Source organism: Wyeomyia smithii, chromosome 2 (assembly GCF_029784165.1).
Source record: "Wyeomyia smithii strain HCP4-BCI-WySm-NY-G18 chromosome 2, ASM2978416v1, whole genome shotgun sequence".
Classification (NCBI taxonomy): domain Eukaryota; kingdom Metazoa; phylum Arthropoda; class Insecta; order Diptera; family Culicidae; genus Wyeomyia; species Wyeomyia smithii.
Genome location: NC_073695.1, coordinates 132514403 through 132531653, shown reverse-complemented (window position 1 = coordinate 132531653; position 17251 = coordinate 132514403). Strand labels below are relative to the sequence as shown.

Below are 17251 nucleotides of genomic sequence, written 5' to 3'. Positions count from 1 at the left end.
ATTATTTTCCTTCATGTTCGCCGTTTTATTTGTTCAACAGTTTCTGAGAAAATGTCAACATGAAAACTTGTTTATTTGAACGATGACCTAACTGGCATGATTCTGCCGGTTAGGGGAAAGCTGGTTGTTGGTTTCAGCCAAAGTCGACAGCGGCTTCGCAGCAAGATCTGCGTCAAATAGATTCAGACTTGGTCAGGTGGATGAATTTACGCTCCGTAACATATATTGTCAGATTTTTAAAAAAGTCAAAAAGTAATCAGCGTCGCGGGAGGCGTATTGAAACTTCTTGTGAATAGTGTTCGACATCGCCTCGGGTAGAATCCGGACAAAAGTCAGATAGGACCAGAAACTTCGAGTCTCGATTTTATTTCAAACCGGACCGGAACGGAGCTTCTCGATTTTTGATATGATTTTAATCACAAGCAGCACATTTATATTGCGGATCATTTTAATTGCATTTGCAAGTGACATACTTTAAAGAGAATATAAATATTTTTAACAAACTGTGTTCGTCTGTCATGTTTCGGAAACTAGGTCAATATCTGCTGAAATTTCGTTAATAATATAAATAATCAAGACTGTTATTTTCAACATTCTCCACGTTAAGTGTTTCGCAGAAAAAATTTTTTTTTTATTCTGTGTTCGACCTTTTGACTACTGGATTTTGTTGTGGAAAGACGTCACCTTAGGAGCTATTTGTTGAAGATTTCTCGGATATCAAAAACAAACAGTAGCTAATAATATTTTTTTCAAATTATTTATTCAGAGTGCCAGTTGAATTTATTTTACGGACCATGATAAAATTTCTTATACATTCCATTGGCCCCAGCTCGAAAATTTTGTAAGTCCCAGGATCGAAGTTTTTCGAAAAAAGAAACAAAACAATTTTGAAAGAACAGATCTCAACGTTTCATGCATTTTGCAAAATGCATCTTGACAGTGTTGTGTGCATTTTTTCATTAGTCACTCTGAGGCTTTTCTTCCCAAAGCCCGCTTGAAAATTTGTCTAAGGACATTTTTCGAAAAGACAGGGTGGCGACTACCGGGAAAAACCGGGAAATTTAAAAGGCTTGGGTTTTTTACGGAGTTAGTTCTGAATTGGATTTATTTCAATGCATTTGATGTGGACGGTCACCAGCAACCCTACAACAACACTCAATAATAATTTGTTGCAGGTAAAAGAATTTTCCTGGAAAGTAATTTTCTAGAAGAACGCATCTATTTTAGCAAAGGCTTTATTGAACCCCATCACCGCGGAGTGACAGGGTTTTCCTCGATTAATTACCTTCAAACTTTTCTTACTCAACAACATGCACAATTTGAATAAACTCTATTTAAATTAAAGGTCGATTTGTTCTCCAACCGTTTTAAATAGTTCTATCGTTGAAAATTTCAAGTATATTTGTTAAACTGCAATTAAAGTTTAAATTTTAGTTAAATTCCCGCGGGAATGGATTAGAGCATTGTAGCACTGATGATACCTTGTACAGGGCTCATAACGGTTAGACAATGCAACTGTAGTGACGTTAGTGACCAAGATGTCAAGAAATAGTGATTAAATTTTTTGGAAAGTATCCAAACAGATACCAACAAGTCATCAAGTAGTGCGCGAAATTCAAGCTAATTACTACGCTTTTTTATGAAAACCAGTGGTTAGACGAGATTTTTTCTTCGGTTTCTTGCAATTGCTTCCAAGCTGTTAACGCACCTTCTAACATCGCCTGAGCAAGTTTTACTATCGCCATTGTCATATTCCAGCAATTAAAAATGGTGATTACCTCCTTGCAACCAATTTACAGAAAACTCAAAGACTTGTTCAGTAGTTTGAGTGTGTTCATATCTCGAAATATAGTGAGTGAGTAGTGAATTAATGTTATCAAATTTCTACCCCGGAATTTTTACCTGCAGAATTAATTGAAACTAACTTAAATGTGATTAAATCTATCATTAAAATTTCAAAAGTATAAAAGCACCTCGTCACTTTGGGATTTTAAACATTTTGAATATAGTTCTTAAGAAATTCTCAGGAATTGTTTCAAAATGAATATTTCGCCAAATTATTGAATAATGCTAAAAATACTCAAACCGGATAAGAAACCAGTTGAGGTTTAAAGTTGTCAAGCAATCATTTTATGATGATACGAACTAATAAATCTGAAGGTTATTCAAGTGGAGCTGCTCTTCTATACATAGAAATAGCATTCGATAGTGTTTAGCAGAAAGGTTTGATTGCGAAATTGGTAATTTCTAATTTTCTACTTTTTACAGTCAAGAATTTGAAACAATTAATTAACTGATCCAACCAGAACTCCAGATCTGATTGATTTTCTTGTCAAAGCAGGTGTGTCTCAAAATAGTTAATTGATAACACTGTTCCTGTGAATTTTTGTGCCCCTAGACGTTTCGGAAATGCCTCAAGTCTTCAGAGACTTCAATAAAATTTTCCCGTAAGTAAACGGAAAACGACGAACACGGCGAACAATTACTCTGCGGTCTTTGGACGCACTTCTGCATCTACCAGGAACCTCAAAATGAACAAGTTAAGAAGCTATGATTTTTCTAGGGTACTTATTTGAACTAAAGGAAAACTTTTTTTCACTTTTGTAGACCAGTGTAATTTTTATTTTCAATCTTATCAAACTGGACAACTCTTATCAAACTTCCCAACAAAAAAATATTTTTGTTCAAGATTCAAATTAGCAAAAGCGAAGCTAAACTGTTTCAATTACTGGTGGGAATTTCAGCAGAAACCAGTTTAAGTCTGATCCTTTTTAGTTTTGACCTTTAAGATTTAGGTGGAAAAACCTATGATAGTCACAACATTAATAAATCAGTTTAAATAAATTTGAACAGTCATGGAAAAAAATTTGAAACATCAGGGAAAATCAGGGAATATCAGGGAATTTATTTTTGGAAATTGAGTCGCCACCCTGCAATGCCCCAACTTTTAAATTCATTCCATGCATTTCATTGACATCCTGATACAGAAGCACTGCAAGCTCGAGAGTAGCTCGACAGAGAAAGAAGCAGAAGGAAGCAAGAAAGCGCGAGAAGGCGATTGTCAACGATTTGGAGATAAAGAGGGCGAAAATTGTGCAGCAGATCACTATGAAGGTACTTGCTAACGTCGACGAATAGCTGAAAACGATGAATGAGAAATGTTTTTCATAGTTTTGTAACACTTTTTTTTCAAGGCATAAATAAGCATGTGAAAATTGATTTTTTTCTCATATGTTTTAAAAACAAAACACCGGGAAATTTTATTAAATATCATCAGTAAAACCGGGAAAAAAACGGGGAAATCGAAAATTGATATTGAGTAGCCACCCTGCTTATGCTACAAGTATACCATTATAGTGTTAATGAAGACAATAATAAACTAAGCTTAATTAGGCGAGATCTCACACTCGAAACACGAACCGTGTTGTTAGATTCACGTTGTCTTTAAACCATGACGTTGTTTTTGTCTTATGTTGACTAGCTTTTTTCCGCACCTTCATGTATATCTCATTGAATAATGTTGACATCGATTTTCTGGCAGCTGTTTTCGATGTAAATAATCTCAAAGGTAAAAAAACAAATACCTTGAAAAAGCTGTGTGATAAACCTCGATCCCACCCGTGACAGGAAATGCAGCCGCAAGGATGAAGAAATTCGAAAACATTGTGAGTATTTTACGGTTATCTAAAACCCTCAAGTTAGTAAAATGTAGATGTTGTGATTTCAGCCAACAAAGTAATGGGACATCTCTGGCTAGTGCAATTTCCTTTGTCGGAACCACTGCAACGGCAACCTTCAACAGCAACAGCAGTATCTAACAATTTAACTACGGGAACTGGCACATAAGAGGCAATCAGTGTTTTCGCAATGGATTCCGCTGGTCGCTTTTGGAAGCGATTCCAACCGTAACAACGGTGGCGAACTCAAAGAATCGCTGCTTGCGGTATGGAAATAGTGGAAATAGTTATAGCACCGACGAACCGACGTGACTCAAACGATTTAGTTTTGACCGAGGAAAAACGGCCATTTCAAACGCAAGCGATCGCTTATGTCAAAAGTTTAAACTGACTATTCTCTTTGTGACAGCTGACTGACAGTTTTCATCACTCGTTATCAGCCGATTGTCAAGCTTAATCGATTGATATTTTTGCATTTGTATACTGCAATGGGCAGAAAATGTGAAGTGATTTCCTGTGCCAGTAATGATAACAAAAACTGTGTAAAATCATTCTATAAGTTTCCAACCTGCGAAAATATGTGAGTAAATTGCTAACATTCCCAAAGAACAAAGTTTTTTCAATCCTATGTATTTTGTACAGCTGCTATGAATGGGTGAAATTTTGTGAGTCTGTTTATTTAGAGCAATTATTTTACAGCTGTGGACCCACAGCATTGAATCAGAATCAAATGTGTTCAGACCATTTCGGACCAGAGTCACTGCGTGATCCTTCCCGAAAAGACAAAGGGTACGTCATCATTCATTCTGCGATATAAAAAATTTGCTTACATTTACACATTCTAGACTAAAAACCGGATCAATACTAACAAACGCGATTCAACGATACAAGTCCGACGGTCACCAAGTTACCTTAGATCAACGAGAAGATTTCTTCGAATACGAGTATCTTGACGAATCAACGATACTGAGAGGCGACGATGAATCTGTCGTGTATGAAAGCTATTTAGTAGAGAATATTTTAGAGGATCAGAGTTCATGCCATGAGGTGGATTCATGCGAGCCGATCGTAGAAGGCAACAGTGCCCTGCACGACGATTTTTTTTTATATATGCAATTGAAGAGCTCCCGATACCAATCGAAACAAACCCAGTCGTTATTTTTGAAATAACACCAACAACATTGAAGGAAATTGATGTAGAGGCAATTAGTAACCTGGACAATTTCGATCAGATCTGTGAAGTGAGTCCGTCCTCTGGAAACGACGAGGAAAATATTACAAGCTTGAACTTTAGATATCAATACGAACAGGAAAAATAGATGCGAAAACTATTGGAAATAGAAGTGAGTCAACTTAAACTAGATTCACGAATAAGAAAACGCACCAGTGCTAGTCAGGAGCACTCTGTACGTAATAGCAAAGAAACTATTCGTGTGTACAAACGTTGTATTAAAGCCCTTCGTCAAACAACAAGTTATTGAACAAGTTGAAACAGAATCCAGTACTGTATAACAGCTTGGGTAACCTAGGCTTTACTCCTAAGAGGAGAAGATATAATCAGCACGCAAAAAATGTTGAGAATAACATTTCACTACAGTCACTATGAAATGTAAATAAAAGCACTTTGCCATTCATCAGGCGCTTTATCTATATCAGTTAGTATGTAGATTGAGAATGTATCTTGATAGCCAGCATGTATGCAATATTGCATGTAAAGGTGGGAAGCTTAAAGCTGTGCAACACGTGCTCGGCAGCTTATAGAGTATAGGTGTGTGTGCTATAAGCAATAGTAGGTAGACAAGTCTAAGAAGGAGAAACACAAAATTACTGTAACAATCGCTAGACCAACACGGTCGCTTATAATGACCTGACGAGATGATGTTCAATAAAGATTACCTTTTAACCTGGAATTAAAACCGAGTAGTTTAATTTGGCTTTACATTCCAACATCTGGTTATGGGCCCAGTAGTTAACTGGTAGCAGACGCATCCCCAGTGGTGAACTGGTAGGTGCAAATCAGTGGTTAACTGATAGCTGCAACAGTCTTCGGATTGGACTTGGAAAACCAGTGGTCAACTGGTAGGAATAGAAGTCCTAGGATTGGACTCGACAAACCAGTGGTCAACTGGTAGGAACAGCGGACTTAGGATCGGATTCGGACCGGATTTAGTAAACCAGTGGTCAACTGGTATGAATAGCAGACTTGGGATAGGACTCGACAAACCAGTGGTTAACCGGCTATAGGTTATAGTCAGCAAGAGGACACCGCTTGACTGGACCAGGACATGACTAAATACCAGGAACGCTAAACAATGGCTGGACATAGGGACAGCCGCTACGAAAGGGGAACTTTTGAGCGCGCCTTACCCTATGCCGCTACCGTTGTGCAAGTAGAGCGGGCCAACGTCTACGACGGTACAGAAGTGAACTTTGGTCCATGGTAGTGGCGCGTCCATAACCGGTTGGAAAAGCAACAGCATCACCAGTGGTAAACTGGTAGATGTAAATCAGTGGTTAACTGGTAGCTGCAGCTGTACTTGGATTGGACTTGGAAAACCAGTGGTCATCTAGTAGTTATAGCAATAGCAGTAGTTGTAGCAGCAGATATTGGACCGGACGCCTTAGACCAGTAGTTAACTGGTAGTAGCAAGTCTTGCTAGAGTCGTGATCAGTGGTATACTGATAGTCAGCGAGGACATCGCCTGACGCTTACCAGGACAAAACGACAACTTGACGTAGGAACGGTGGCTACGAAAGGGGAACTTTCGAGCGCACCTTTTCCTATGCTACTATCGTTGTGTCAAGAGAGAGTTATTTTATTTGTACTGACGGATTAGAACCTGCACGAAAGTAAAAATACCACCGGTGCACAAGCTGGGGAAGACAAGGCGAAGGAGAAGACTCCGTCGAACGTCGCCCTCGTATCGAAGAAGAAGACCAGACGTTGTTTCGGCTGTAACGTTACGGAGTAATTTTACAACATGTGCTTTGTCATGAAGAAGTTGAAAGCACAGGAGAAGGAAACGTACGGGAAGGAACAGAAGAGAGATAATCCCACGCTATGATGATGAAACTGAAGACAATGAAGCGGAACAAACGGATTTGTTTTGTGGTCGACTCTGGAACGAACGACCACATGGTCAACAACCAGCGCTGCTGGATGACATTGAAGAACTTCCGGGACCATTGATGAGTTCCACAGCCAAAAGCGGCGAGAATCTTCGGACCACGAAGATGGGAAAGTTGCGGCTTAAGACAATGGTCGGGAAGAACTTAATAAAGGAATTGGAATTGTACAATGTTCTATTAATTCCTAACCTTGAATAAAATGTACTTTCGGTTAGAAAGGCAAATTTTCATGGGAAAAGGGTCACTTTTTCTGAAAAAGATGTTATCTTTGAATATCAAAAGAAAGCGATCGGTGAAGGTAAATTCACTGATGGTTTATTCTATCTTGATTGCATTTGGGATGGAGAGTCCGAAGAATATGCAAACGGATCGATTGCAAACAGATGAGTCTCGAGACATGGCATAAAAGACCGGGACATCTAGGTACTACTGGTTTGGAGATGCTCATTAAAAGAGGTATGGTTGAGGGAATCAACATATCTTCTGGAGAGAAAAAATCAGGCTGATGTATGCGTTGGTGTTTTTGTCAGGGAAGCAAGCTGCTTTCTAATTTCAGGGTATGAAATTGCCAAGATCAAAACGGCCATTAGAATTAGTACATTCGGATGTCTGTGGCAACATGGAGCAACAAACGTACGACGGTTATCGCTGTCGATGACTATACGCATTTTGTCGTAGTTTACCTAATGAAGCATAAGTCTGAAGTGTTTGAGAGATTCAAAGAGTATGAAGCCATGGCGTCAGCATATTTTGAAACCCGTATTTCAATGCTGAGATGCGATAATGGCGGAGAATACTCGAGCAACGAATTCCAAAGATACTATAAGGAAAACGGAATTCAAATGATTTATACTGTTCCATCTACTCCTCAGCAAAACGGAGTCAGTGAACGGATGAATGGATCATGAATGGAAAATGTAAGAGCAATGCTTTGTTAAAGCGGGTTACCTAAAGATATGTGGGGTAAATCATTAAATGCATCAACATATCTATTGAACCGATCTCCAACAAAAGGGTTAGAGTCAGATAAAACTCCATAGTAAATGTGGTTCAAAAGACGACCCGATTTGAAACATTTGAGAATCTTTGGATGCAGAGCATTCAAACAAACCCCAAAGGAGAAACGTCAAAAATTGGATCCCAAGAGTAAATCATTGATTTTTGCGGGATACGCAAACAATGGTTTTAGATTGTGGAATGTCGAAACGCGTTCTATTGAAATTATAAGAAAAGTATTCGACGAATCGGTCATTGTTTATCGGGGAAATGGAATGAATGAATTCAAACCTGGGGAACATGATTTGAAACTTCATACACAATTCCAATTCAGAGATAACTATGAAGATCTCAGTGAAGATCAGGATCATGAGAGTGATGGTCAGGAATCAACTTCTGAAGAAGATCAGGAGAATGATAGTCAAGGAGCACCATCCGATGAAGATCAAATAGAAGATGCTACCATAGTTGAACAAAATCCAGATCTAGGTGAGAATCAGGATGCATCGGAGGAATCAATTGGCGAAACTGATTACGGGAGTGCAAATGATAGTCAAGCCGATGGAGAGAAAGATGGATACCAACAAGAATTGAGATAAAACCAGAGGGATAGAAGACCACCTCATAGGTTTTCGGACTACTCAGCGAGAATGGCTACAATCCAAAGTGGTGAACTTCCGTGACAAACATTCAGGACTTGAAGGAACTATTGGACTGGGAGGAATGGAAGCAAGCAGTTGCATTGAATAGCAACAATACTTGGACAGTGGTTAACTGTAGTTGCATTGAATAGCAACAATACTTGGACAGTGGTTAATTGTAGTTGCATTGAATAGCAACAATACTTGGACAGTGGTTAACTGTAGTTGCATTGAATAGCAAAAACACTTGGACAGTGGTTAACTGTAGTTGCATTGAATAGCAACAATACTTGGACAGTGGTTAACTGTAGTTGCATTGAATGGCAACAATACTTGTACAGTGGTTAACTGTAGTTGCATTGAATAGCAACAATACTTGGACAGTGGTTAACTGTAGTTGCATTGAATGGCAACAATACTTGAACAGTGGTTAACTGTAGTTGCATTGAATAGCAACAATACTTCGACAGTGGTTAACTGTAGTTGCATTGAATGGCAACAATACTTGGACAGTGGTTAACTATAGTTGCATTGAATGGCAACAATACTTGGGCAGTGGTTAACTGTATACCAAAAGGAGCAAAACCAATGTACTCAAAATGGATCTTCTCGTTGAAAGAAGATGGAAGGCACAAGGCACGGTTAGTAGCCAAAGGATGTTCACAGCGACCAGGATTCGAAAGAAAAAAGAAAAGCGTTCGTTCAGCACTTGCACTTGCAAACGAACATGAGCTAATTGTACATCAAAAGGATGTCGAAACAACATTTTTGAATGGACAATTGGAAGAGGGAATCTTCATGAAATTGCCACTCAATGAAAACGGACAAAGTCAGATTGTTCGTCTAAATAAAAGCTTGTATGGACTAAAGCAAGCAAGTAGATCTTGAAACAAACGTTTCAATGATGCTATGGAAGGTTATTCCAAATGAAAGATCTTTCTGAAGTGAAGCATTTTCTGGGAATGGAAATCAATCGTGATTTTGAAAATCAAATAATCGAGATTTCTCAGAAGAAATATGTTGAGAGACTTCTAGAAAGGTAGGGAATGGCTGAGTGTAAACCAGTGGGGACACCTCTAGATGGTAGCACTAAATGGTCAAAATCAGAAGGGGTACTTACTGATCGATCATATAGAGAATTGACAGGGAGTCGGTACCAGGATATGCATATCAACTTTCTGGGAATCTGATTTCGTGGTCAACGAAACGACAGCCAACAATCAGCTTATCAACGAGCGAAGCAGAATTAATTGCACTGTGTGCTGCTACAAAAGAAGGGATGTGGACAACAAAACTTCTTAATGAATTGGATGTGGTTATAACACCATTCATTATAATGGAGGAAAGCATTCCGTGCATAAGCATAGCAGAGAAGCCGAGATCACACCAGAGGATGAAACAAATGGACATCAAATATCTCTTCATACGGGATCTCATCAAGCAAGGACGAGTCAAGCTGCAATTCATCCCGAGTGTAGATCAACCAGCCGACGCGTTAACAAAGGGGTTACCTAAGAACACGCATCGGAAATGTGCTGAATGTGCAAATTGTGGGGAAGTGTTGAGAATAACATTTCACTACAGTCACTATGAAATGTAAATAAAAGCAATTTGCCATTCATCAGGCGCTTTATCTATATCAGTTAGTATGTAGATTGAGAATGTATCTTGATAGCCAGCATGTATGCAATATTGCATGTAAAGCTTTAGGTGGGAAGCTTAAAGCTGTGCAACACGTGCTCGGCAGCTTATAGAGTATAGGTGTGTGTGCTATAAGCAATAGTAGTAAGACAAGTCTAAGAAGGAGAAACACAAAATAACTGTAACAATCGCTAGACCAACACGGTCGCTTATAATGAGCTGACGTGATGATGTTCAATAAAGATTACCTTTTAACCTGGAATTAAAACCGAGTAGTTTAATTTGGCTTTACATTCCAACAAAAAAATTTGCACTATCTACCTATCTGTGCGGTCCACGAGTATATCGCATGATACAACGATCAATAGTGTTGTGTCTGCCTTCGAAACGCACAATAAAACGGTGGACACAGGCTGTGAAAATGCGCCCAGGATTGAATCAGATCATTTTACAGCGCATGAAATCGGAGGTTGAATGCTGGTCTAGACTAGAGAGGATTGTTGTAATAGCAATTGACGGAATGAAGATTAAATCATATTTAAGTTATTCTGCAAAGAATGATGTTTTTCACTTTTTCCCAGATTCCGGATATGAGCGAAAAATTTTAAAGAAGAACAATCCACAGCAGCTCGCTTCAGAAGCTGTGGTCGTCATGGTTAGAGGACTGTTAAAAAATTTAAGCAAGTAAATACGTTATGATAGATTTTACCAACACCTTGCCAAAATATAAATTGACTCTCCCCTCAAATGTCTCAGGTTAAATGAAGTGAATTCGTTAGTATTTTTATTCTATTGCCTTATTTACTTTTAACGTCACAACCGTAGTGCATAAAATGACTACAAATTTACATCGCCAAACCTGCGATTCTATAAGGAGTATTGACTCTGTTACATTTTCAAAGTATGCTCACCGTTCATTTTTCCTATGTTCTAGGGTCTAGGATATTTCCTAACACATAGCACTTCGGGAGCCGATGAACAGCTAAAAATGATAACAGCTTCAATACAAAGCTTAAGAGAGATTTAACTGGTTCCTCTGGTTCTCGTGATGGACCAATTTTCTACGAATATCAAAATGGCCAAGAAAGCTGGTGCCACTACTGAAACACCTTACATTGACGTTGAAAGACAAAGAGTGTACATCATGTGGGACGTACCACATCTCATCAAGAGCACACGAAATATGCTTGAAAAGCATAATGCAATATTCTAAGGCAAAATTGCTTGCTTTGAAGACATAGTTTCCTTGTACAATATTGATTCTAAATGCAACCCTCGGTTAGTTTCTCGTTTGAATGATAAGCATGTAATGCTTCCACCTTTCTCTGCAATGAATGTTTTGCTAGCTACGAGAACCTTAAGCCAATCCGTCGCCAATGGTCTCCGTTATTACATGCAAATCGGTGAACTTTCACATCAACGCATCAATACCGCTGAGTTTATTGAGTTTTACGATAAGCTGTTTGATAACTGCATTAATCTTGAAGCCATTGAAACAAGCAGTGGAAGATCAATCCATTCACTGGGATTTTTTATAGTACGCCAAAACAACACTGGCTAACAATAGTTATACTACTAACACTTGCTTGGATATTACGGAAGTAAGATTCTTTCTGTTTATGACTAAATCGAGTTGATTTTGTGAAATATTTCAGGCGGTTTCAGCTTCAAAACAACTCACAACCCATCAACGGCATCCGAATTATATCAGAGGTTTTATAAGTAACATAAATTCTATAGTGTCTTTGTGGCAAGAACTTCACAATGATTATGGCGCTGAATCATTATGCACAAACTATCTATGCCAAGATTTTCTGGAGAACATGTTTTCAGAAGTGCGTCGTCGTTGTGGTGGAAATGATGCTCCTGATGCTCAACAGTTTGGAGCATCGTTCAAGTATACGATAATTTAGTCTAACATAAATCACTTCAATGGAACAAACTGTGAACCAGATGATTTAAAACCACTGATGTGTGAAATTGATCTGGACATAACTTCGGAAAATTTTAAAACCAAACCTCATAACTACAGGTTTTCTCCACTAAACACAATTGGAGATAACAATGAAAGAACTCAATGGATTAATTTATACACTAGGTGCTGCTTCAAGAAAGTTACATCACAGCAAGTGCATCGAAAAATTAACACAAAAACGTGGAGAGTCTATGTGGAACGACGAGATGTTTGATTTCTGCAGAATCAAACAAACATCAATATGCTCGCTCACGATACCTAATAGCAAACTGTACAACATAGGAATGCTGTGCTTCGCTACATTTAAACAAAAGTTTCGTAAACTCCTATACCAAAACAAAGCAGGTGTTAAAACTCGACTGAAAAATTACATTAAGTATGATCACTTTTCTGTTTCTGGTTGCAAGAAATGCTTTGACTTGCTTGTAGACAAAATATTTAACACCCTTATACAAGGATTTCTCAAATAAACAAGAACAATCAATTCTGAAAATGTTAAAGTTAAGCGACGGCTAAAGCGTAACAGAAAAGCTGCACGGATGTGCCTACCTTTGTAATATGTTGGTGATTTTGGCCCTTAGGTTTTTTTTTGTTTATTATTAACACAAACCACATGTCTTTAGCTCAATACAAATGAATTTAATCTGAAAATGTATCCATCAATTTTCTTCTGCTCAGCTGTATGCTACAATAACTAATTATCAGATTCACAAACAGGTTTTTACACAAAAAATTCATTTAGAATATCCCACAGAACAATATTGTTCTGGCAACAGCTGATCGACTCAATACGGTCTGCGCTAATTCATGTTGTATTTTCGAAGCTAGTTGACCAAAGAATCTTGATAAATCCAGTAGAACCTTGTTCAGGATTTCACCTATTTAACCGTCGTATGCAGCTTAGTAAATATGCTGGATCGCAGAACAGCGTTTTCTTCAATGGTTCTGAAACCTCTTGCCATTTCTGTTTCAACTGTTTTGAAAACACAAATATTAGTAGCGTTTTTATAGTTTATAAATTAAATTACCCTGGCCTGATCCGTCTCATTGTTTCGCTCGTTCCTGTCACACTGTCACAGTTCGTTCTCTTGATTACTCATTCAAATGATTTGTTAAAATCAAGATCCAAAAACATTGCGATAATCAGGGCGAGAATCAGCTATGCTGGAGTTATTCACTAGTTCCACAAACTGAATGCAGCTGCAGGTTTCTTTTTCATTTCATGAAACTTTTTCATTGGTGATAAAAAAGGCGCATAAATTGCGCAAAATATGTAAAGAAAACCTCTTGCCTTGTTAAGTTCTTAGGTTTAAAATTAGTTTATTTGACACGGCACGATACATTTTCTGTTTTACTGAGCCAAGTACAATTCGTATTAATTCTACGTTAGCAGGGAAAAGAGGGAGGCCTTTTATTTATTCTCGCGGCCGACTACGAGCTAGTGGGGATTTAAGGTGAGAGGAGGGAAATACAACTCTTGCTTAAAACTAATTAAGATATACGATCTATTTGTGTTTCGACTGGTGTTCTTTTTTGTTTTTTAAACATAGATTTAGGCTCTTCGTGTTCGTGTCTCCAGCGTCGTGTACGGGTATTCTGACAAATAGACAAAAGAATATTAAATTTTAATGTCAGTCTTTTTCAAATAACAGTACAGTTGTGTCATGTACTGGAGATCACCGCTTCCCAGAATGTCTCTAACGGGTACGTTCGGTTGTTTTCCTCGGGCCCGGAGGGAATCTATAAGCTCGGACCTAACATCACAGAATTCGGCACACGACCAAACAACATGCTCGATGTCATGGTAGCCATCGCCACAAACGCAGTGATTACTGTCTACAAGCCCTATACGAAAGAGATGCGTGTTTAACGTATAGTGATTGGACATAAGTCTGGACATCACGCTAATGAAGTCCCGACCTACATCCAACCCCTTGAACCATGCTTTCGTCGATACCTTAGTAAAAATGGAATGTAGCCACCGTCCCAGTTCATCTGAGTTCCATGATGATTGCCAACTGTTGAGTGTTCTCTGACGCAAAATGCTATAAAATTCATCATAAGCAATTGGTCTTTCATAAATATCGCCATCAATAGCACCCACCTTAGCTAAAGAGTCAGCCTTTTCATTACCCGGAATCGAGCAATGAGAAGGGACCCACGCTAAGGTAACCCGGTAATTTTTATCTGTTAAAGCACTTAAAAACCGCCGTATTTTCCCCAGGAAATACGGGGTGTGCTTCACAGGCTTCATCGATCGCAGAGCCTCAATGGCACTGAGACTATCTGTGAAGATGAAGTAGTGGTCTATGGGTAGGGTTTCGATGATTCCAAGAGAGGACTGAATAGCAGCAAGTTCTGCGACGTACACGGAAGCAGGAGCATCGAGTTTGTAGGAGGCGGTAAAATTTTCGTGGAAAACACCGAAGCCAGTGGACTCATCTAGATTAGATCCGTCAGTGTAAAACCTTTTATCATAAATAACATGTTTAAACTTATTGGAAAAAATCTTAGGGATCTCTTGGGGTCGCAATTGATCCGGGATACCAGAAATGTCTTGTTTCATGGTGGTGTCGAAGAATATAGCATTATTAGAAATAGCTAAAAGTGCGACATTGGAGGAATCGTATGAAGAAGGATTAATATCTTGAGCCATATAGTCAAAATATAAAGTCATAAATCTGGATTGAGATTGAAGGTCGACCAACCTCTCGAAATTTTCAATTACTAATGGGTTCATAACTGTGCATCGAATTAGCAACCGGTAAAAGAGATTCCAAAAACGATGTTTCAACGGAAGAATACCCGCTAACACTTCAAGACTCATCGTATGGGTCGACTGCATGCAACCCAAGGCAATACGCAAACAACGATATTTTATTCTTTCTAGTTTCAAAATATGCGTGTTCGCAGCGGAGCGAAAGCAGAAACAACCGTACTCAAGAACTGACAGTATTGTTGTTTGGTATAACCTCAGAAGGTCTCCTGGGTGGGCTCGCCACCAGGTTCCGGTAATCGTACGAAGAAAATTAATCCTCTGTTGGCATTTTCGTGTCAGATACCTAATATGACAAGCCCAGGTGCATTTAGAGTCGAACCAGACCCCGAGATATTTGCAACTAAAACCTGAGAGATCGTTTTACCCGTTAGTACGAGCTGCAGCTGAGCTGGGTTATGCTTCCTAGAAAAAACGACCAACTCAGTTTTCTCCGGAGAGAATTCGATACCCAGCTTAAGAGCCCATTCAGACAAATTGTCTAAGGTATCTTGCAATGGTCCTTGCAGATCGCTAGCCTCGCTACCAGTAATGGATACAACGCTATCGTCTGCAAGTTGCCTTAGCGTGCATGAATTTGCAAGACATTCATCGATGTCATTGACGTAAAAATTATATAAGAGAGGACTTAAACATAAGCCCTGGGAAGGCCCATGTAACTAATTCGGGAAGTTGTCGAATCGCCATGTGAGAAATACATATGCTTTTCTGACAACAAATTGAGCAAAAAGTTATTCAAATTTGGTGAAAGTCCCTGCGAATGAAGTTTCGCGCTTAAAACTTCTACAGAGACAGAGTCAAAAGCCCCCTTAATATCCAAGAACGCAGAAGCCATTTGCTCTTTCCGAGCAAATGCGACTTGAATTTCAGTAGAAAGCAACGCTAGGCAATCGTTCGTCCCTTTGCCCCGGCGAAAGCCAAATTGAGTATCTGAAAGTAAACCGTTTGTTTCGACCCATTTGTCTAACCGTAAGAGGATCATTTTCTCCATTAATTTCCGGAGGCAAGCGAGCATCGCAATCGGCCTATATGAATTGTGATCAGAGGCAGGTTTCCCGGGTTTCCCAATAGCAATGACTTTTACCTCCCTCCAGTCATGCGGAACAATATTTAGCTCAAGAAACTTGTTGAACAAATTCAACAAGCGTCTTTTTGCAGAGTCGGGTAGATTCTTCAACAGGTTGAATTTTATTCTATCTAACCCTGGAGCCTTATTGTTGCACGACAGGAGAGCCATTGAAAATTCCAACATCGAAAATGGAGGCTCTTCCGTAGTTACTATAAACGCGTCGCGGAAGGTTTTCTGTTCCGGTACAGAGTCCGGACAGACCTTTTTGGCAAAATCTAGTATCCAGCGATCTGAATACTCCTTACTCTCATCCGAAACGTCACGGTTCCGCATGCGCCTGGCGGTATCCCAAAGAGTGCTCATCGCTGTTTCCCTCGACAACGCGTTTACGAACCGCCGCCAGTACCCGCGTTTTTTCGCCTTTACTAAGCTCTTCATCTGCCTGCCCAGTGCCTCGTACTTTCGAAGCCGTACTCCCGGTAGTCCTTATACGCCGCGGACCTTCGCACGTACAGCTCAGAGCACTCTTTGTCCCACCATTTGTTGGGAGGGCGCTGTCTAATCGTTACCCCGGGTATCGGTTTCGTCTGAGCTTGAGTCGCGGCGTCGATTATCAAGCCAGCTAAGAACGCGTATTCTTCCTCCGGAGGAAGTTCCTCGTGAGTCTCGATAGATTCTGCTATAATAGACTCATAACGCTTCCAATCAATATTACGTGTAAGGTCGTAGGAAATATTGATTGGGTTCGGGGGAGTTGAACCATTAGCAATTGATATAACGATTGGAAGACGATCACTACCGTGGGAACGTTGATTACTTTCCACTGGCAATCTAACGCTAGTGATGTCGAGCAGAGGGATAGGTCAAGCACGCTTTCACGTGCTGGAGGATTAGGTACACGTGTCGCTTCCCAAGTATTCAAAAGTGTCATATTGAAGTCGTCGATCAAGTTACAAATTCAAGAAGATCGGTTGTCGTCGTACAGCGACCCCCATAGCGAACAGTGAGAGTTAAAATCTCCCAAAATCATAAAAGGTGCGGGAAGCAATTCTGCTATATCAAGGAGTTGCTTCTGTTCAATCCGCGCGGATGGGGGAATATATAACGAAACAAGGCAAATGTCTTTTCCATTCAAATTCGTTTGAATGGCAACAACTTCAATATTCGAGATCGAGGGGAGGTCGATTCTGAAAAAAGAATAGCACTTTTTGATCCCTAAAAGTACCCCTCCACCGTGTGAGTCTCGATCTCGACGAATAATGTTAAAATCGTGGAAATTGAGTTGATCGTTCGAATTGAGAAAGGTTTCACAGAGCGCGAATGCGTCACAATTGTATGTATTCATCA

At 39.4% G+C, this 17251-nt stretch overlaps 2 protein-coding genes across 8 annotated transcripts in view; both read left to right on the top strand.

Annotated features, from left to right (window-relative positions):
- LOC129724163 (inactive dipeptidyl peptidase 10) overlaps nt 1-17251 on the top strand; it is a 1205782-nt gene that overhangs the window by 596658 nt on the left and 591873 nt on the right. The gene's annotated exons all lie outside the window — the stretch shown is intronic.
- On the top strand, nt 3561-5444 carry LOC129724167 (uncharacterized). The gene is made up of 4 exons (XM_055678847.1): nt 3561-3665; nt 3728-4257; nt 4320-4466; nt 4523-5444. The coding sequence occupies exons 2-4, from the start codon at nt 4166-4168 to the stop codon at nt 4845-4847; spliced, it is 564 nt and encodes a 187-aa protein (XP_055534822.1). The 5' UTR covers nt 3561-3665; nt 3728-4165; the 3' UTR covers nt 4848-5444.

What these genes read in the sequence shown, in the direction of transcription:
- LOC129724167 (XM_055678847.1), top strand. Translation starts at nt 4,166, where the DNA reads ATGGGCAGAAAATGTGAAGTGATTTCCTGTGCCAGTAATGATAACAAA. An exon ending in TTTCCAACCTGCGAAAATAT is followed by an intron (nt 4,258 to 4,319) that starts GTGAGTAAATTG and finishes TATTTTGTACAG; the next exon opens with CTGCTATGAATGGGTGAAAT. An exon ending in CCTTCCCGAAAAGACAAAGG is followed by an intron (nt 4,467 to 4,522) that starts GTACGTCATCAT and finishes TACACATTCTAG; the next exon opens with ACTAAAAACCGGATCAATAC.